The following is a 20,740-nucleotide window of genomic DNA, read 5'->3' on the forward strand; positions in this document are numbered from 1 at the left end:
CCAGGCACCCCATTGATTGATTTATTTCATTTAGCATTATACCCTCTTGATCCATCCATGTTGTTGCAGATGGCAAGATTTCATTCTCTATTTTTTATTTTTGGCTGAGTAATATTCCATTGTATGTATTTATATATATATATTTATCCATTCATCTACTGATGGACACATGCATTGTTTCCATATTTTGGCTATTGTAAATAATAGTGCAGTAACTATGTGTATGTATCTTTTTGGAATTGATGTTTTTATATTCTTTGGGTAAATACCCAGTAGTAGAATTACTGGATCATATGATAATTCTATTTTTAATTTTTTGAGGCACCTTCATACTTGCATTCTCACCAACAGCGCATGAGGGTTCCTTTTTTCCACATCCTTGCCAAACTTGTTGTCTCTTGTGTTTTTGATTTTAGCCATTCTTACAGGTGTGAGTGAATATCATTGAGGTTTTGAATTGCATTTCCCTGATGATAAGTGATGTTGAGCATCTTTTCATGTGTCTGTTGGCCATCTGTATGTCTTTGGAGAAATGTCTGTTCATGTCTTCTGCCCATTTTTTAGTGTTGAGTTGTATGAGTTCTTTATATATTTTTGATACTAATTCTTTATCAGATGCGTCATTTGTGAATATCTTCTCCCATTCAGTAGGATATCTTTTAGTTTTGTTGATTATTTCCTTTGCTGTGCAGTAGCTTTCTGTTTTGATGTAATACCAGTAGTTTGTTTATTTTTGCTTTTGTTTCCCTTTCCTCAGGAGACATATCTAGGAAAGTGTTGCTACTGCTGATACCAAAGAAATTACTGCCTGTGTTCTCTTCTAGGATATTTATGGTTTCAGGTCTCACATTTAGATTTTCATTTAGCATTAGCATTTTGAGTTTGTTTTTGTGTATGGTGTAAGAAAATTGTCCAGTTTCATTGTTTTGCATGTAGCTGTTTAGTTTTCCCAAAGCCACTTGTTGAAGAGACTTGTCTTTTTCCCATTTGTATGTTTTTGCCTCCTTTCTTGAAGATTAATTGAACATATAATTGTGTGTTTATTTCTGGGCTCTGTATTCTGTTCTTTTGATGTTTGTGTCTATTTTTTGTGCCAGTGCCTTACTATTTTAATTACTACAGCTTTGTAGTATATCTTGAAATCTGGAGTTGTGAAACCTCCAGTTCTTCTTTTTCAAGATTACTCTGGCTTTTTGGGGTCTTTTGTGGTTCCATACGTATTTTAGGGCTATTTGTTCTAGTTTTGTGAAAAATGCTATTGGTATTTTGGTAGGGATTGCATTAAATGTGTAGATTGCTTTGAGTAGTATGGACATTTTAACAATATTGTTCTCCCAGTTCATGAACATGGAATATCTTTCCATTTGTTTGTGCCATCTTCAGTTTCTTTTATCACTGTTTTATAGTTTTCAGAGTACAGGTCTTTCACCTTCTTGGTTACATTTATTCCTAGGTATTTTAATCTTTTTGGTGCAATTGTAAATGGGATTGTTTTCTTAATTTCTCTTTCTGTTACTTTATTATTTGTGTATTTAGGAATGCAAACAATTTCTGTATATTGATTTTTGTATCTGACCTTCCTGAATTCATTTATCAGTTCTGGTAGTGTTTTGGTGGAGTTTTTAGGGTTTTCTCTATAGGATATCATTTCATCAGTAAATAGTGAATTTTACTTATCCCTTACTGATTTAGATGCCTTTTATTTCTTTTTGTTGTCTGATTGCTACGGCTAGGACTTCCAGAACTATGTTGAGTAAAAGAGTGAGAGTGGATATCTTTGTCTTGTTCCTGATCTTAGGGGAAGAGCTCTGGGTTTTTTATGTTTTTTTGTCCTTTTTTTAACCACTGACTATGATGTTAGCTGTGGGTTTTTCATTTATGGCCTTTAGTATGTTGAGGTATGTTCCCTCTAAACATACTTTGTTGAGGGTTTTTATTATAAATGGATGTTGTACTTGTCATATGCTTTTTCTACATCTATTGAAATGATCAGTAGATCAATAGAACATTTAGCCTTTGTCTTGTTGATGTGATGTATCACATTTTTTTTTTCACAATATTTGCAAATATTGAGCCACCCTTGCAACCCAGGAATAAATCCTACTTGATCATGGTGAATGATTTTTTTTTTTATTTTTAAAAATAAAAAAAAATTTTAATATACTGTTTCCATGTGCTAATATTTTGTTGAGGAATTTTGCACCTATGTTCATTAGATATATTATTTTGTAGTGTCTTTATGTGGTTTTGGTATCAGGGTGATGCTGGCTTCATAGAATGAATTTGGAAACTTTCCTTCCTCTTCTATTTTTTGGAATAGTTTGAGAAAAATAGGTAACAACTTTTCTTTAAATGTTTGGTAAAATTCACCTGTGGGGCCTAGTGGCAAGTGGCCCTGAACTTTTGTTTGTTGGGAATTTTTTTTATTATTGACTCAATTTCATTGCTGGTAATTGAACCATTCAAATTTTCTATTTATTCCTGATTCAGTTTTGGGAGGTTACATATTCCTAGGAATTTATCTGTTTCTTCTTGGTTGTCCAGTTTGTTGGCACATAATGTTTCATAAGATTTGCTTATCATCTTTAATATTTCTGTGATGTTGTTATTTTTCTTCTTTCATTCTGATTTTGAGTCCTCCTTTTTTTCTTTTTCTTTCTTTCTTTTTTTTTTTTTTTGATGAATCTTGCTAGAGTTTGTCAGTTTTGTTGGTCTTTTCAAATAACAAGCTCCTGGCTTCATTTATCAGTTTTATTAGTTTTTTTAGTTTTTATTTCATTTATTTTTTTTTCTAATTTTTGTTTTCTTCTACTGGTTTTGGATTTTGTTTATTCTTTTTCTAGCTCTATTATGTGTAAGTTTAGGTTGCTTGAGATTTTTTTTCTTTCTTGAGGTAGTTCTGTATTGTGATAAACTTCCCTCTCAAAATAGCTTTTGGTGCATTCCCAAGGATTTTTTTCCTTTTAATGTCTCTCCATTTTACTTTTTGATTTGTTTGATTTCTTGGTTGCCTCCTTAATTGTTTAGCAGCGTATTATTTAACCTCCATGTATTTATCTTCTTTCCAGATTTTTTCTTGTGGTTGATTTCTAGTTCCATAGCATTGTGGTTGGAAAAGATGCATGGTATGATTTCAGTCCTTTTGTTGAGATTTGTTTTGTTGGCTAACGTGGTATTTTCTTGAGAATGTTCCATGTGCCCTTGAAAACAATGTATATTCTGCTCTTTTGGGATGGAATGTTCTGAATATATATCTATTAGATCCATCTTGTTTAATGCATCATTGAAAGTCATTATTTCCTTGTTTATTTTCTGTTTGGTTGATGTATCCATTTCTGTAAGTGGGGTGTTGAAGTCCACTACTATAATTATATTGCCATCCATTACTTCCTTTTTTTTGTTTTTTGTTATCTTTTGTTTATTATTGTCCTTTGTCTCTAGTTACAGACTTTGTTTTAAAGTCTGTTTTGTCTGATATAACTGTTTCTACCCCAGCTTTCTTTTCACTTCCATTTGCAGATAAATGTTTTTCTATCCCTCACTTTCAATTTGCACATGTCTTTAGACCTGAAAAGAGTCTTTTGTAGGCAGCATTTTTTTTTTAAATCCATTCTGTCACTATATGTCTTTTGATTGGAGCATTTAGTCCATTTACATTCAAAGTAATTATTGATAGGTATGTACTTACTGCTCTTCTGTTACTTGTTTTGTGGTTGTTTTTGTAGTTCTTCTCTGTTCCTTTCTTGGTCTCTTCATTCACAGTTTGCTGGCTTTCTTTAGTGATATGCATGGATTCCTTTCTCTACTTTTTGCTTATCTGTTACTGATATTTGATTTATGGTTACCATCAGGTTTACATATAACCTGCTATATATGGATATAGCAGTTTATATTAAGTTGATGGTTGCTTAAGTTTGAACCATTTTAAAAGTACTAAATTTCTACTCCTCTCTCCCCACATTTTAGAGACACAGTGTTATACTTTCTTTTCCTTTTCTGAATTCCTTGACTGATTTTTAGGTATACTTAATTTTACTCCTTTTGTGCTTCCTAGTTTTCTTACTCCTGCTTATGGTGTTTCTTTTCCACTAAAAGAATCCCCTGTAACATTTCTCATAAGGCTGGTTTATGGGGATGAATTCCTTTAGCTTTTTTTTTTTTTTTAGATTTTATTTATTTATTTGACAGAGACACATCGAGAGAGGGAACAGAAGCAGAGGGAGTGGCAGAGGGAGAAGCAGGTTTCCCACCGAGCAGGGAGCCCGATGCGGGGCTCGACCCCAGGACCCTGGGATCATGACCTGAGCCGAAGGCAGATGCTTAACAACTGAGCCACCCAGGCGCCCCTGAATTCCTTTAACTTGTTTGTCTGAAAAACTCTTTATCTCTCCTTCTATTCTGAATGATAGTCTTGCTGGATAGAGTATTCTTGGTTGCATGTTTTTTCTTTCAGCACTTTGAATATATCATGTCATTCCCTTCTGAGTTGCAAAATTTCTGCTGAAAAGTCAGCTGATATTCTTATGGGGTTTCCCTTGTGTGTAACCTTCTTCTTTTCTCTTTCTGCTTTTAAAATTCTCTTTAAAGTCAATTATCATATCATATCATATTTGTGGAACATGAGGAATAGCGTGGAGGACATTAGGAGAAGGAAGGGAAAAATGAAGGGGGGGAATCAGAAGGGGAGACGAACCATGAGAGACTGTGGACTCTGAGAAACAAACTGAGGGTTTTAGAGGGGAAGGGGTGGGGGGATGGGTTAGCCTGGTGATGGGTATTAAGGAGGGCACGTACTGCATGGAGCACTGGATGTTATACACAAACAATGAATCACGAGGACTACATCAAAAACTAATGATGTAATGTATGGTGACTAACATAACAGTTTAAAAATAAAAATTAAAAAAATAGAATTCTTTATCTCTGCTATTTGCCAATTTTTAAAAGATTTTATTTATTTTAGAGAGCATGTGAGCAAGGGGAGGGGCAGAGGGAGAGGCAGAGAATCTCAAGCGACTCCACACTGAGTGTGGAGCCCGATGCAGGGCTTAATTCCATGACCCTGAGATCATGACTTGAGCTGAAAACCAAGAGTTGGGCACTCAACCGACTGAGCCACCCAGGCGCCCCACTACTTTTTGCCAGTTTAATTACTATGTGTTTTGGTGTGGACCTCCTTGGGTTGATTTTGCTGGGGGCTCTCTGTACCTCTTGGGTCTGGATTTCTGTTTCCTTCCCCAGTTTTGGACAGTTTTCACCTATTCTTCAAATGAATTTTCTCCTCTTTTCTCTCTCTTCTCCTTCTGGGATCTCTATAATGCAAATGTTATTATGCTTGATGGTGTCACTGAATTCCCTTAATCTATTCTCATTTTTTATTATTTTTTCTTTTGTTCAGCTTGATTATTTTCCATTACTCTGTCCTCCAGTTCATTGATCTGTTCTGCTTCCTCCAATCTACTGTTTATTCCCTCTAGTGTATTTTTAATTTCAGTTACTGAGTTCTTCATTTCTCATTGGTTCTTTATTTTTTTCCATCCCTTTGTTGTGGGTCTCACTGAGATCCTCCACTCTTTTCTCAAGTCCAGTGAGTATCTTAGTGACCATTACTTTAAATTATCTATCAGGCATATTACTTATCTCCTTTTCATTTAGCTCTCTTGTGATTTTGTCTTGTTTTTTTATTTGGGACATATTCCTCTGTCTCATTTTGTCTAACTCTGTTTCTACATGTTAGGAAAGTCAGATTTGTCTTCTGCTCTTGAAAGTAGTGGCCGTATGAAGAAGAGGTCCTGTAGTGTCCTGAGTGCAGTGTCCCCTGCTCACCAGAACCTGGTGCTTCAGGAGTGTCTCCTTTGTGTGCTACGCGCCCTCCTGTTGTGGCTGAGCCACGTTTGCTTTCAATCCAGTCATCTCCAATGGTTCCCTTTGCTTGTTGGCAAGCTTTAGTCCCTATATTTTTGTGGGTCAGTCTGGGGCTACTTTAGGCTTGATTGGGTCAGCCTGGGTGTTTGTCAGAGATGTGTTCACAAAGAACTGAAATGACTCTCTCAGTGTTGTCCCCTGGGAAGCTTTCATTGGTAGGCAGGGCCTGCAGTCAGATTAGATGTGTGCCTTCACCCCACTGCTTTAGCTGCTTTGGAGAATTTCTGTTGTGGGTGAGTTGGAAGGGGCAGGTCTGGAGAATTCAGGAGTGGGGTGTGCTGTTAGCAAGGTAGGTGGAACATGTTCATCCTGGGCTGGTTCCCTCAAATGTTGGATATCTGGGCTGGGGGCCAGAGGAGGGAAATGGCACTGCCAGCTCTTTTGTTCTTGGAGAAGTCTCCTAAAGATCCCTGTCCCTCTAGCACACATTCTGAGATTAGTAAATAAATCTTCCTGTATACTCCAGGCCTTTTTCAAATTACTGCTTTCATGCTGTATCTTAGGGGTTGTTTGTTATGCTCTCTCCTTAAGGGCAGGGACTGAGTTTCCTATCTCCATTTGTCTCTCCCAGAGCCCAGTTGGCTGATTTTTTAAAGTTCCACGTGTTAAGCCCCACTGATTTTAAGAACTCACAGTGTTAAGTCTCTCTGGTTTTCAAAGCCATATGTTATAAATGGGATTCTTCTTTCCAGTGCAGTTCTCCAGTACCTGGGGTGCCTGGGGTGGGGTCTCCTCCTCTCCTCTGTCCAGTGGCTGCAGTGTCCCTCCTGTGGACAGTCCCATGAGTCAGTTTGGTTCATGGCCATGTCTCCACCCCTTGTGCTCTTTTCGATGTGGCCTCTTCTCTACATTTAGCTGTGGAGAGTCTTTGGGTTGTTTTCTGGGTGATTTACACTGATGTGGGTATTATCTAGGTATATCCATGGGAGGAGGTGAGCTTAGGATACTCCTATTCCACCATCTTCCTGGAAGTCCGAGATTTTTTTTTTCTTTTTCAGTGTAGGCATTTACTGCTGTACATTGCCCTGTGAAGACAGCTTATGTTGCACTTCCTAGGTTTTGGGTTTTTGTATTTTTCATTTTAGTTCATTTCTAAGTGTTTTCTAAATTTCCTTTTTATGTCTTCTTTGACTCATTGGTTTGTAAAAAGTATATTGTTTACACATATTTGTGAATTTTACAGTCTTCTTCTGGTATTGCTTTCTAGGTATATTCTCTTGTGGTTTGAGAAGATATTTTGATGTTTTAATTCTTTTAAAATTTATTTCGAGTTGTTTTTGGCCTAACATAGTGTCAGTCCCTGAGGATATTCCATGTGCCCTTGAGAAGGAAGTGTATTCTACTATAGTGAGGTGGAGGGACTACGTGTTTGGTGGGTCTGGTTGGTCTGTAATACTGTTCAAGTCCTTGTTGTTTTCTTGCTGATCTGCCTGGGTGCTCTGTCCATTCCGGAAAACTCTTCAGTTATTATTGTTGAGCTATTTCATTCTGCATTTCTGCCAATGCTTGTTTATGTATTCTGAGGCTCTGTTTATCTATACTTTTAATTATCTTTTGATGAATTGACCTTTTTAATATCAGTATTTATCGTTCTTTGTCTCTTTTAATAGTTTTTGACTTACACATTTTGATTGCAAAATTGTGGTAATCAGTCCTTCCTTGTCAGTGATTTAAGTGTAAATAAATTAAACTCACCAGTCAAAAGGCAGTTGTTGGTTTTTAAATTTTCAGTTAATATTCAAGCGATATACTAATTTCCTGTTGGGAATTACCCAGTGCTGTGGGCTTGCTGACATTGCATTGGTAGAAAATGACTGAACAGTAAAACTGTGTGACAAAGGAATGAAGCTTTTTTTTTTTTCCTTAAATAGTACTGGTACCTTAATCTCTTTATGGCTATATTAGATTCTGTGATTTTGACTTTATTTTTGTCATTACCACTAAACAAAATCTGACTTACTTCACTGCCCTCTGGGCCCTAATAAGAATTGTTTTACATGCTTTAAAGACTTGCAGTTCTGTTTCATTTCAAATTCCTGACATTCAACTTCAGATGGATCACTATCGCTATCAGGAAAGTATGTCACGGTTAAACATTTTAAAGAGATGGGGAGTATGCAGCCTTTGAAGTTGTAGACTTGTACATTTGTGTTCTGGTTGCATTTCTGTGAATCTTCAATAAGGTGTTTACTGTCTCTGGCTTTTTTCCTCATCTGCAAAATGGGGATAATGATTCCTATTCACTGGATGGTTCTTTAATTAAGTCAACAAATATTTGAGGGCAAATTATGTGCCAGTCACTATGTTCTTGAGAGTACAGTGCTGAGTGGAACAAGGTTTCTGCCCTCTGGTTGTTGTGAGCCCAAAATGAGTTAGTGTGTGGAAAGCACGTGCTAGTGCCCTAGCACTTATTAATGTTGTTGGCCTCTAACTCTTTATTTTTGAGTTTTGGAAGAATTTTTGAAATAGTTCTTGTATTTGCTTGTTCCATTGTTTTTACTTCTGTCTCTAGTTTAGACTTGTTTTACATTCAGAGATTATAATCCGCAAAGATAATTTTCCTAAAACCTCGTTTAAGGCTTTCTCTGCCATTTCAAAAACCTTAAGTGGTTCCACATTCTGCCTCACTACAGCTGAATGTTTTTGCCTGATTTTCAGGATCTCTGTAATGTGATCACTGAGCAAATTTACTGTTATTCAGTAGTAATAAACAATAACTGATATTTGTTGAGGATATACTATGTGGCTAGCACTTTTTAAAAAAAGATTTTATTTATTTATTTGAGACAGAGCAATAGAGTGGGGGAAGAGCAGAGGGAGAGGGACAAGCACACTCCCTGCTGAGCTCTGAGCCCAACTCAGGTCTGGATCTCAGGACCTTGAGATTATAACTTGAGCTGATACCAAGAGTCAGACACTTAACCGACTGAGGCACCCAGGCACCCCTGTCTGGATGGTGTTTTTAAGAGTTTTATTGGTAGTATTTCTTTATCTTTGTAACTGTAATTTTATTATCCTTTTTTAAAATTCAGAACTTTTTATTTTTGTATGAAAAAAGTAGGATACATTGGGTACCTGGGTGGCTCAGTCAGTTGAGCGTCTATTTCACCTCAGGTCATGATCTCAGGGTTATGGGATCAAGCCCCACGTGGGGGCGCTGCACTTAGTGGGGATATGTAAATCTTTTTTAAAAAAATGGGGTACAAAGTTAATATGCACAGGATCATGCAGCTAGGAAGTGTCAGAGGCTTGACTTTAATAATTCAGTCTCTAACTAGTATTTTTAGTTACCTGTCTTTATGCCTGTACCTCCATTTGAATATCACCATATCTTCTTTTACATTTTCTTCTCTAAGCTTTGCTTTGGTTACTCTTTCTAGGAATTCCTTTTTCCACTTGTACACCTTCTATTCCTATTTACCCTTTATTCATACACATTGTCACTCCCACCTCTGGAGATTCTGTTTATAGGTCACCTTCCTCTGATGGTAGGGATCATTACCAAGTGTTTTCTATATCTTACTTCATGAGAAGCATGTAATACATTACTGTTGTAACTTTTGATTTCTTCTAAAAAAATTTTAAGGGAATTGAAGTTTTCTTAGCTAGACTAATAATTTGTCATATAGCCTTAACCTAAAATCTTTTTATGTATCTTTAACAAATTCATAGTATGAGTGATTTTTTGATAGTTCATAGAAAAATATTGTAGGAAAGGCTACATTGTAAGGCTTAAGAGGGAAATACAAATTAAAAATTTTTTTTAATGAAAGTCATTTTTATTAGGTATCTGAACTCAGGACAGGAGCTGCAGAAGGACTAGCCAAGCTGATGTTCTCAGGGCTGTTGGTCAGCAGCAGGATTCTTTCTCGTCTTATCTTGTTATGGTACAATCCTGTGACTGAAGAGGATGTTCGACTTCGACATTGCCTAGGCGTGTTCTTCCCCATGTTTGCTTATGCGAACAGGTATTTAGTTATATTGATAAATCAGAATCTGACTTGAAGTTAAATTCACGCTCCCCGTGAGTCATATCTATAAATATAATTTTGTTATTGTTCTTTTTTTCCAGTGGTTAATAATGAAAATGAGAACTTGCCTAGATTTTATTTACCTGAATTACTTGTCTCTTTCCTAGATGAAAATATACTGTATCTTGATGGGGTGAATTTTATACATTTTTTCTTTTTTGAGAATCCTATGCCTTTTCTTTGCTCACATACTTTTCAAATTGTTTTTCAATAGGACTAATCAGGAATGTTTTGAAGAAGCCTTTCTTCCAACTCTGCAAACACTGGCCAGTGCTCCTGCCTCTTCTCCTTTAGCTGAAGTAGATATCACTAATGTTGCTGAGTTACTTGTAGATTTGACAAGACCAAGTGGATTAAATCCTCAGGCCAAGAATTCACAAGATTATCAGGTGGGTGGGTATGTTAGCCTATGGATGGTAAGGATGATGACTATCATACAGGTCACTGTTGTTTTTGATAAAATAATCCTTTTCATAGGTTCTTAGAAATAGAGGCCATGGTTTGATCTTGAGATTTCTGGTCTATATGGTGGCACATAACACAAAAGAAGAAAAAGATCTTTTGGGAAATGTGATAATCATATAAAGATAGAAATAATTTGCTACTGAAATTCAGAACTTACCAAAAATTCAACTCTCTCACTACCCCCTCCCAACCTACTGCTGGCTATATTAAACATTCTGAAAAATGTCCTATGTTTATCTAGGACTCATTGAATCTTCAAACGTTGGCTTATCTGCTTTGTTTCTGATACAAGGAAGGAGAATTCAAAGAATGAATTGGTCACCTCAAGCTCATTTTTGTTTTTATTTCAAAGAAGATAAGTTAACTGTAAACTGTCCCATAAATTAAACTTAAGCTGGGTTTTGGATCCTTTAACTTAATCATTTAATTAAACTTGTTACCATATTGAAAATTAATGTGTTATTAATGATTTCAGATGCTAGCTAATTAAGTTGAAAGTATAGCTTTTTAATTTAATTTAATTAATTTAATGACTGCATACTCCATTCAAGTCATTATGTTACATGTTATTGGAAAGATGATTACAAAGGATATTAAGGCAAAATATAGTAAGGGTAAGTGATAGAGCTACTAAGTGCTTTAGGACTTAAGAAGGCAGACTTCATGTAGTAGGGGTGATGAATACAGCATTACTAGTAAAATTCAGTTTGGTCTTGTTGGGATTTGGACAGTGGTTTGGGTAGAGAAAAAGACTTTAGGTAAAAGTGATTAAATGTAGCTGGTTGTCCAAGTCATGCAGGGGACTATGGAAGAATCATTCTGGCTAAGGAGCCAGAATGGCCCTGTTGAGGGGAGAACGTTAAGGTAGGGAATTTGGAGTTGGCCGTATTTGCCGTAATGATGTAGGGTATATATTGAAAGGCTTGATGGGATGAAAATTACCTATTAGGAAGATCAATTTGGTGGTCAGTATCGTTATATGAGGTGAACTGGTGAGAGGAATAGAGTGAATATTAAGAGAGCAGTTGGAAATCTATATAATTAAGAGATAAAAAGCTTGTAGAAAAAAGATAATAGCAATAGAAAGTAGAAAGAAAAGTAGACAGTGACATGGCAAAAAAAATATGGGTATAAAGACATGAAGAAAGAACTTAGGGAGGCAAGGAAGATGGAATCCAACCAAGATAACTCTTAAGGTCCTGAGTATGGGTTACAGAGGACTTCAAAGAAGCTGTTGACATCTTTTAATTGCAGAGTTTTCTCCTGATCAGCATCCTGGAGGAGTGAGGGAAGTAGGTTGGGGCAGAGGAAGAACCTGAACTGTCACGCAGTCTTAAAGCCCCAGCTCATCCCATAGGAATGGAGGCTCCAGAACTGGGCTAATCCTTTGAGTTGTTCAGACGGAGACAAGGCTGGGCTGTTGTATCTGCATATCTTCCAGCCACTGAAGGAGGACATTAGTGGCAGGCCCTACCATCTCCAGCTTAGATCATTCTGCACCTGAGAACTTTTAGCCTCCAGAACTCAGAGTAGCTGGAGATGAATGCTTCATTCATGAAGGGGGTGGATCTGGACCCTGTACCACCGGATCCTCTGTAAGAAGAGGGGGAGTTCAGTTTGGGAGGAATATGTTAAATTTGGATTTAGACATTTTGCATTATCATATGGCAAGATAATTAGTTGGAAATGTTTGTTAGATATGTAGAAACTATTGTAATACCATTTCCAGTTTACAAAACCTTTTTCTCTTGATTTCCTAGGCCTTATCAGTTCATGACAATTTGGCTATAAAAATTTGCAATGAGATCTTAACATGTCCATGTTCACCAGAAATTCGGGTCTATACGAAAGCCTTGGGTTCTTTAGAACTCAGTAGCAATCTTGCTCAAGATCTTTTGGTTCTGTTGAATGAAATTCTGGAGGTAAAGTAGTTTCTAATTACTCTGTATATAAATTACTGTGAACAAATTTTTTATTGAAGTAGAATTTATGTGGTTGTATTAAATTATTGTATTAAATACATTACATGGTTGTATTAAATTATACATGTCGGCAAATTGTGTCTGCTCATTTGAAGTAAATATTTCCTTCATAAATTTAATAGAATTTTTTAAATGTTTTTAAACATCTTGATATCCATATATAACTTTTTTGAAAGAAGATTAGAAAATGCTGCATTAAAAAAAACATTAATGATGTTTTCTATTATAGCAAGTAAAAGACAGGACATGTCTGAGAGCTCTGGAGAAAATCAAGATTCAGTTAGAAAAAGGAAATAAAGAGTATGACCAAGTGGTAGCAGCACAGGATGCCAACATGACTATGACTGCTTTTCAAATTGAAGATGGTAATAACATACTAACCTGAGTATTTGTAAGATTCTGTCCTTTGCATCTTAAAGAGGCGCTTTTTTTTCTCCTCTAACATGTGGTTGGATTTCAGAAATGAAAGAAAAATGTTTCCAATTAATTCCCTTGGAAAGTGTATTACTGCTAAGTGTTTATTCTACTTTCGTAGTTTTTTTTATGTGTACATTTTTCACCATATGACCATGCATACTGTCTTAGGTTTCGTTTGCTTTCCAGTATTCACGTTTTTTGGAACACTGATTTATGATAATTTTCAATAGCTACTAATGGTACTGGTGTCATTTCTGTTTTATGAAAAATTGACTTGGAAAGACCATTTAAAATATTTAATGAAGCTTTTTAAAATTTACATTGTTGTGTCATTTCCTTTAATAGAAAAAAGTAAAGAAGCATATAAAACTCCTCTCAGGGATGTAAAAGCAACCCGAGCATCAAAATCCACTCAGCAAAAGACTAACAGAGGTAGTATATGGATCTTTATAATAAAACTTTTCAATTTTGTTTTCCAATGAAATACTCACTTTGCAAGTTTCCTTGTTGATAAAGATTTTTAAATGTCTCAGGTATCCTTTATTTTCAGTTCTTACAGCTGATATTAGGTTTTGCTTTGTGTCTAAAAGATTCTAATACCAGTGTTGCTCCAAGTGCTTTTGATTGAGAGATATGATGCAATGTATCATATTGCAAAGGACTATTTGGGTTAAATTAAGATTTTTTTTATCAGATGATCAATGATGATTTTTTATTATTAGCTGGTTATATTCTATCCTTTATATGATTAAGCACTTTTGAAAACCTTTTATCCCTGTAGTACTTGTCTGGGCTTCTGTTTTCCTTTTTCCCATTTTATTTCATAATTTTTCAACATCATTTATTTCCCAAGGGGTATCCAACAATAGGGGATTTGTTGGAATAAAGAAAATGTTGACAGGGGATCACTTGGAAAAAAATCTGAAATTCAACATCTTTTTATTGTTTTATTGTTATTACAAAAGCAGTTCATGCTTATTACAGAAGAATCAGAAAATACATGCAAGCAAACTAATATAAAGAACGCTAATCATCCCACCCACAAGCCAACCATTATTTTAATTCTTAAAAAACAATTTGTAGGCCCTTTCCTATGCAGATTTAATTTTTTTCTAAATGGAATCTGGCCATAATATTTTTGTAGCCAATCACTTATTTACATGCTTATTGTTGGGTATTGTTCCAAATTAGTCCCATATTGTTGGATGTTTTCTTGGGGCTAGCAGCATTATGAGCAAATACGTAAGGTTTTGGACAAAAACAGTTAAGTCTCAATGAATAATAAATAGGGTATATAAATTTCAACCAAATGTTCATACTGAGCAATTTGATCAGATTCTTATCATAAATGAGGGAGCATCATGGGCTAAACTTTATCTTCTTAACCTTGGAAGTTTCTAGCAAGTAGAATTTTTGCAACCTTCAGCATATTGTTAGAAGGTCTAGTTTTTATACTGAAAAATGTTTTATAACACATATTTGAACTGGCCATGTATACATTTGAATATTTTGTAAGAAGCCATTACCTTACTGATTAAAGTTTTCTCTCTCCCGGGCCTGCTGATGGGTATACCCCCCTTTTCTCCCCTTAATTTTCATTAGTTTCTCCACAGGTCATGTGTTATAGCAGAAGTACTTCTCTTTACATAGCATGTTTTTCACATTCTTCTTTCTCCCAAATATATTTAACTAAAATTTGCCTCCTTCTGATTTGATTTCCATATTTTCCTTTGCCTATTACCCAAGCTTACAAAAGAGATGAATAAATGGCTGGAAACTAGGAAGAAATGTGTTGCAGAGGGAAAATGAAGGATTTGGGTAGGTTAGAAAATAGAAACAGTAAGCAATTGAGAATTTTGATAATGAATTGTATACTGTCTTGAAGGACGGAGAAAAGTGACAGCTTCAGCTAGGATGAACAGGAGACGTCAGACTGCGGAGGTTGACTCTGAAAGGTATGCCATGTACATCTAGAAAATAGATGTGGTGTTTTTGTGTTTTTTTGGTCTGAGAGTAGAAAAGAAATTGTAGTTTGCTTTCACTGTGAAGGAGAGGAACTCAATATGTATAAGATACTCAGTGAAAAACTGTAAATCGCAAGGTCTTGGATATATATAGTCTAGAATTCCATTATCAAGATCATTTGACCTCCCATGGCTTGTGTGCTTTTCCTACTGGGATGGCCCATAGTCCTAGGTGGTCGTCTTTAATACGTCCTTTGAGTTTATATATCCATGTATGCTTCTAACTACAGGATTGTGTGTATGACTCTCCGATCTTTGAATTAGCAAACTCTTAAAGGATTTAGATTTGGGTTCTTGATATTTACAAGCAGGATTACTCTATCATTGTAAATTGTATATATTTGTGGCGTAGTGTTTATTTTTAGATTCTGCCAATTAAGCCACTGTTGTGAGCTGAAACTTTGTAGTTGCCTTGCGTTCATCTATTGGTAAAATTGTAATGTGCATATTTTCAGTATATAGCTTTAGGTTAAATTTTGACTAAATTTAAAATGTTTCTTGGGAACCTGTTTACAGAGTGTTTTAAGAATGTATTACCTAAATTAAGAGAACGTAAGATGTTTTTTCACTTTGTGTTGTCCTCCAAAATTCTTTTGGGCAGTTGTTCCTATTTAGTCACTTCATTACAAAATGTTGTTTTTCCTTATAATACCAGGTTCCATATAGAAATAAAAAGCAATTAGCTAGGTTTTCCATGATTTACGTGGCAGGACAGCCAATAAGTCTTTTTGTGGTTTTAGTTTTAAAAACTTAGTAAAATCAGGATATCAATTACACACTGATAAAATGACAGAAACAAAAAGTTTTATTGATAAATAAACTTGTTTTAAAGCTTGTATTTAAATTGGTGTATTTTCAACATCTATTTAGTGACCCTGAAATTCCAGAGCCAGAATCAGAAATGAAGATGAGATTGCCAAGACGAGCCAAAACAGCAGCACTAGAAAAAAGTAAACTTAACCTGGCAGAGTTTCTCAATGAAGATATAAGTTAGAAGAGATGATGGAGGTGAAGTCCTTTTAACCATGTCCTTTAAAATTATGTTCAGTTTTCTGCTTTAATAAAGTTACCCTTGTATCAAAATCAGAAAATGCCTGATAGCTTGTAGGACTTCGTGCTGTGTGACTCCACGTTACTTTGGCCTGTACTGAAGCATTAGGACCGTGCCTGGCCGGCGCGCCACGGAAGCCTGCAGCGGACCCGGGGGTGTAATCAGCGTCTAAGGTGGGCCTAGGAACCTGCTTTGCAAATCGGCTTCCCAGGTGATGCGTGAACTCTCACATTTAGTATATGGCGTTCTGGACAGCTTCTCAGTGTCACTAGCTAGTAGCTTGCATTTGAGAAGCTTATGATTTAGATGGGGCACATCCAACACAGATGAAAACACTTCGGAACACATTTACAAAGGGACATCTCAAGGGCAAATGAAGTACCACAAACTGGCTAGAAAGGAGCTTGCTTACTAGGAGGACTACTACAATGACTCCAAAGTTCCCAGCATCTAAGCTGAACAGTTATTTTGATAATTTTGTGATTCTTACACTAAAAACATTTTGGTAATGCTATCTGAATGGATAATTTCTCTTCTTAAAATATTTGCGTATGAGAGCTCTAGTTTGCTTACGTTTCTGATGGCGTTTCTTGGGTTAGGAGATGTTCACATATACTTTTTTTTTAAGTAATTTTTTTTAAGTAAACCCAACATGGGGCTTGAACTCATGCCCCAAGATCAAGAGTCACATGCTCTCTCGACTGACTGAGCCAGGCAGGTGCCCCCACTTATACATGTTAATTATGGAGTTGCTTTCTACGTTTTTGGCATAACAAAATAAATACTGTGGATAATAAAAGACAATTCTAGTAGGAAAAGCATGACAGGAAGTCCTTTATATACTAGTTTATGAGCACTGTTTCTTCATTGTCAATCTCATTTTTCTTCCCAAATTGGCATTTGCCTCACGTGTGGAACAGAGTATGAACTCAGTCCTCTTTCCGTCTGCAACACCCAGCAAAACATGGTTTCTTATCCCTCTGATTACCTTTTCTCTTTATTATCCAGAATAGAAGTGTCCTGACGTTGGATCTGTTTTAATAATAATTGTGCTTTTTAAGGTTTATTTAGGCCATTTATTTAAGGTGATGTTCTAAGAGCTAAATTAAGATTGTTGTGCTTTTTAGAACCAAATTGCTGTATTACATACATATATGTGCTTTATAGAGCTCAGAAATATAAAAGGAGTCTGAAAGTTACACAGTAAACGCTTATTAAGCAAAAGGAAAAGGCAGATGTGGCATAAAACAATAAAAAATAGATGATTGTTTTTCATTCTGTTGGCTCTGTGTCTTCCTGTGCTTCAAATTCCTTATGGAAGTCTTATTTTGTCAAATCCCTGTCACTTTAAAAATAATGTTTTGGGGTGAGGGATAGGGAGAAATAGGGAGAATAGGACTTAACGTGGACGCGGAATGTGCTGTAAGGAAAGGTGTTTAGGAGCACCTCAGCCTAAACCCCACCGGCCCCACAGCCAGGCTCTGCAGGGGAAGGAGCTGCGTTGCCACGGACCGCCACGGACCGCCACACCAGAGCTTTTGTTCCCTGGCGCGGGAGAAACAAACGAAGCACCAAACCTTTAGTGTTCTTACTGTCCAGTATTCAAGTTTTAGACACAGTCACGTAGCCACTGCTGAAGCTATGCTTTCACACTATTATAGTGAAAGGTAAGGGATTTTATCCTGCTTTTAAAAGACATTTTCCACTTAATTGGCTAAAATACAGTAAAATCAATAGATGTAAATCCATTTACCATTTTTCATTCAAAACTGGTAACTTACACCAAACAGTATTCTTGTCTGCAAGAGGCACAGCTTTGCTGAAGAGTAAACATGCAATTGTGCCACTGATCTTACAGCCCACAGATTTTATAGGTCTAAAAGTACAGAGAAAGAACCGATCAGCTCAAATTCTATGAATGAAAACATGCTACTTGATAAACTATGATCAATTTTTCTATACATATATAACTTTGAAAGAGATAAACTTCTAAGAGATACCTTTGCCTTTTACCAGTTTGCTTCGAGGTAGTTGGTATCCACCTATTATACAACTGTTCATGGTCAGGTCATCACAAATCTTTACAATACTAGCTTCTAAATCACATAATGCAGTATATATTAAAACTTTGTGCACAGAAATAAAACTGGGGACAATTATGTATTTAAACGTAGGGCATAAAAAATTCACAAAATACCTTTAAAAAGAGAAACATCAAAATCCATTTGTACTGCAAAATTCCACAATGGTCTGGTGTAAAACGTAAAAAAACATACAAAGAATATAATCCAAATGATTAATGCTCATGATTACATTTAATATAAAGACATCACAGGACTAGAAATATTTCAAGATCAATTGATAAATGCAGAACGAATACTGACGTACAAAATAAGGATAGTGCAAGAAGAACTGCAATCTATTTCTCTTCACTTTTGAGGTTTTGGTTAACTGTACAGCTCGCTAGAGATGCTGCTGTCAAACTCAGATTCCATTCACTGGGACGATTAAGGCACATCTTAATGGGGCTCAAAGGGCAACTTGCTGTATTCCCATCAGACAAATTCAATTTCTCATCGGTTTTCATTTGTAGCATGCTGGAAAAAAAAGTGCAAGGCATTTTAGTTTAACTTCAAAGAAATTATCAACCTTGTAAAAGAAAATTCAGTCATTTTTATTGTTTGGACCTCTAAACAGAGTAGATAGGGCATTTTATTACCCTGAAAGTACAAGAGTTTTGTTGTTTCTTAGCTCCAGCCTCCTCACTGAACTGAATACATTACATATAGTCAGGTACTTAAGACGTCACCCAGATAGCACTGGACAACAAAACCACTGTGTATATGGATTCCATAAGTATACTCATGACATTTAACCTCTTGAACTTGGCAGGATTCAACCTTTTTCATTTGTCCTTTAACTTACCAGGATCAGAGCCACTTTGAGACAAGAAGGAATTAATTAACCTTTGAAAGTCTACCATGTTCTAGGCACATTCACATGTATTATCTCATTTAAATTTCCTAACAACCAAGCAAGGTTGGTATACTTATCCTGATGATAAACAATAAAAGTAAGTCTCAGACTCAAGTACAAATATGTCTGAAGTTAGAGTCACCCAACGAATTGGAATACGGTCCTTCCTCTTTCCCTTATGCTTGTCTACTAGCTCTGATGAGAATCTTTAGAAACAGAAACTTGAGAATCCAAAGAGTAGCTAGTCCACATGTAATGGACATGTAGTCCTGAATCTTAAATAATATTCATGATAGTCTATTCACGTTTTCTGATGTGAATCCTTATGTTTATAAACTAATAGCTTGCTGTACAGTAGCTCATTTGATGGTTAACTGATTAGTTTCGTTGGACTGCATCATTCCTAACCTTTCTCCAATGACAGGTCTAGGATTCTTTCTGTTAGTGAAGAGGAAATAGGCATGTAGTATTTAAGTGACTTGTTACAAGTGGCAGCTTCCTCCAGACCTCAGTAGCATTTTCCTGATCTTTCCTTGCAACCTCAAAAACAGACTCATTTGCCATTCAATAAACCAGAGAGATTTAACCTGTTATAGCATATTTCAATGGCTATCATGTTGCCACTGAGTTCTCCCCAGGCAAATGGTCCCGGTTTCACTGAATAACATAGTTTCAGCTTCATAGATATGAAGCAAAATGACAAACTACAAGTAGCTTAAAAGGTTACTCATCAAAAATAGAAAATCACTTAAAAAGCCAAAAAAACAGGTGAATAAATAAGAATATATTTAAAGTAAATCATGGCCTGATAAATGACAAAGATCCAAAATACAATATTCTCATTCATATCAGAAATCTTAACTGATTTTTGAAAATATTTGTATTGGTTACTGTTATTAGATTGAGGGCCTCATGGACCTCAAGATTTTTTTTTTTTAAAGATTTTATTTATTTGACACAGAGCAGGGGGAGTGGCAGGCAGAGGGAGAAGCAGGCTCCCCACAGAGAAGGGGGAGCCCGATGTGGGACTCGATCCCAGGACTCCAGGATCATAACCTGAGCCGAAGGCAGTTTAACCAACTGAGCCACTCAGGCGCCCTCAAGATTTTTTGTCAAGTTAGCAAAGCTCAGATAAAGCAGTAATGTTTTTCCTTCTTCCAAGGACTGCTAGCCTTCGTATTTGTATTATTTGTATATATACCTCTTCGAGAAACTCTAAGGCAAGCTATAAAAATACAAATATATTTATTAAGATAGCTTGGTAGATCAACTATCAATGCCAAAAGAAGATGATGGCATGAAGCAACAAATGGTGATAACAATTTTTTGCTAAAAAACAAAACTAAAAGACCCCGATTTTTGCTGTTTGATTGACAAAGGTATATTTATCAGAGAATAATACTTTAATAACTACATTGTTCTTTTTAAGACCTTCAAAAAATTAAAGTTACTTTTCTAGAGAGTGTACTCCAAATTTGGGTATACAAACTCCAGGAGTGCACAAAACTACACATGCATGGGAAGAAAATTCCAGTTTTAAAAGAACTGTATGTTTGTACTAATACACAGATTGACATACTTAATTCATACATATACACTTAAAACTCAGTGTGCAATGTTTGGGGCTACTAATCTATAGAATACTAAGAGTAGAAGAATATAGCCATCTTCAAGCGCTAGAAACAGAAGCATTAGAACAACAGAGCTAGAAGGGACCTTTCTAGGAACCACCCATCCACCCCCTTTTTAAGATGGGGAAACTAAGGTATAGGAAAATAGAAAAATAGAAAACTTCTCTTTTTTCAGTGTTCCAATCAGATGTATGTGGACTAATATAAGAACCTGGATCTCTTAAGTAATCTAGTAATA

At 35.9% G+C, this 20,740-nt stretch overlaps 2 protein-coding genes across 12 annotated transcripts in view; one reads left to right on the plus strand and one right to left on the minus strand.

The window, feature by feature from the left end:
* Positions 1-15,935, plus strand: part of NCAPG (non-SMC condensin I complex subunit G) — a 50,538-nt gene extending 34,603 nt beyond the window's left edge. For both annotated transcript variants that reach the window (XM_025887518.2, XM_073891476.1), the window contains 7 exons: positions 9,712-9,893; positions 10,171-10,345; positions 12,182-12,343; positions 12,633-12,768; positions 13,166-13,252; positions 14,706-14,775; positions 15,715-15,935. In XM_025887518.2, the coding sequence (XP_025743303.1) occupies positions 9,712-9,893; positions 10,171-10,345; positions 12,182-12,343; positions 12,633-12,768; positions 13,166-13,252; positions 14,706-14,775; positions 15,715-15,838 (936 nt within the window). In that variant the 3' untranslated portion in view covers positions 15,839-15,935. The remainder of the gene's footprint in view (positions 1-9,711; positions 9,894-10,170; positions 10,346-12,181; positions 12,344-12,632; positions 12,769-13,165; positions 13,253-14,705; positions 14,776-15,714) is intronic.
* Positions 15,936-18,191: 2,256 nt separating this feature from the next.
* Positions 18,192-20,740, minus strand: part of LCORL (ligand dependent nuclear receptor corepressor like) — a 163,425-nt gene continuing 160,876 nt past the window's right edge. For 9 of the 10 annotated variants that reach the window (XM_073891468.1, XM_073891473.1, XM_025887515.2 and 6 more), the window contains one exon: positions 18,327-18,492. In XM_073891468.1, coding sequence (XP_073747569.1) covers positions 18,479-18,492 — 14 coding nt within the window. In that variant the 3' untranslated portion in view covers positions 18,327-18,478. Of the gene's footprint in view, positions 18,493-20,740 lie in introns of all 10 variants that reach the window. The other variant, XM_025887517.2, reaches the window with a different exon arrangement.

The sequence above is a fragment of the Callorhinus ursinus genome, unplaced genomic scaffold, assembly GCF_003265705.2.
Source record: "Callorhinus ursinus isolate GAN/ISIS: 27379988/994484 unplaced genomic scaffold, GSC_fseal_2.0 scaffold4, whole genome shotgun sequence".
NCBI classification, from domain to species: domain Eukaryota; kingdom Metazoa; phylum Chordata; class Mammalia; order Carnivora; family Otariidae; genus Callorhinus; species Callorhinus ursinus.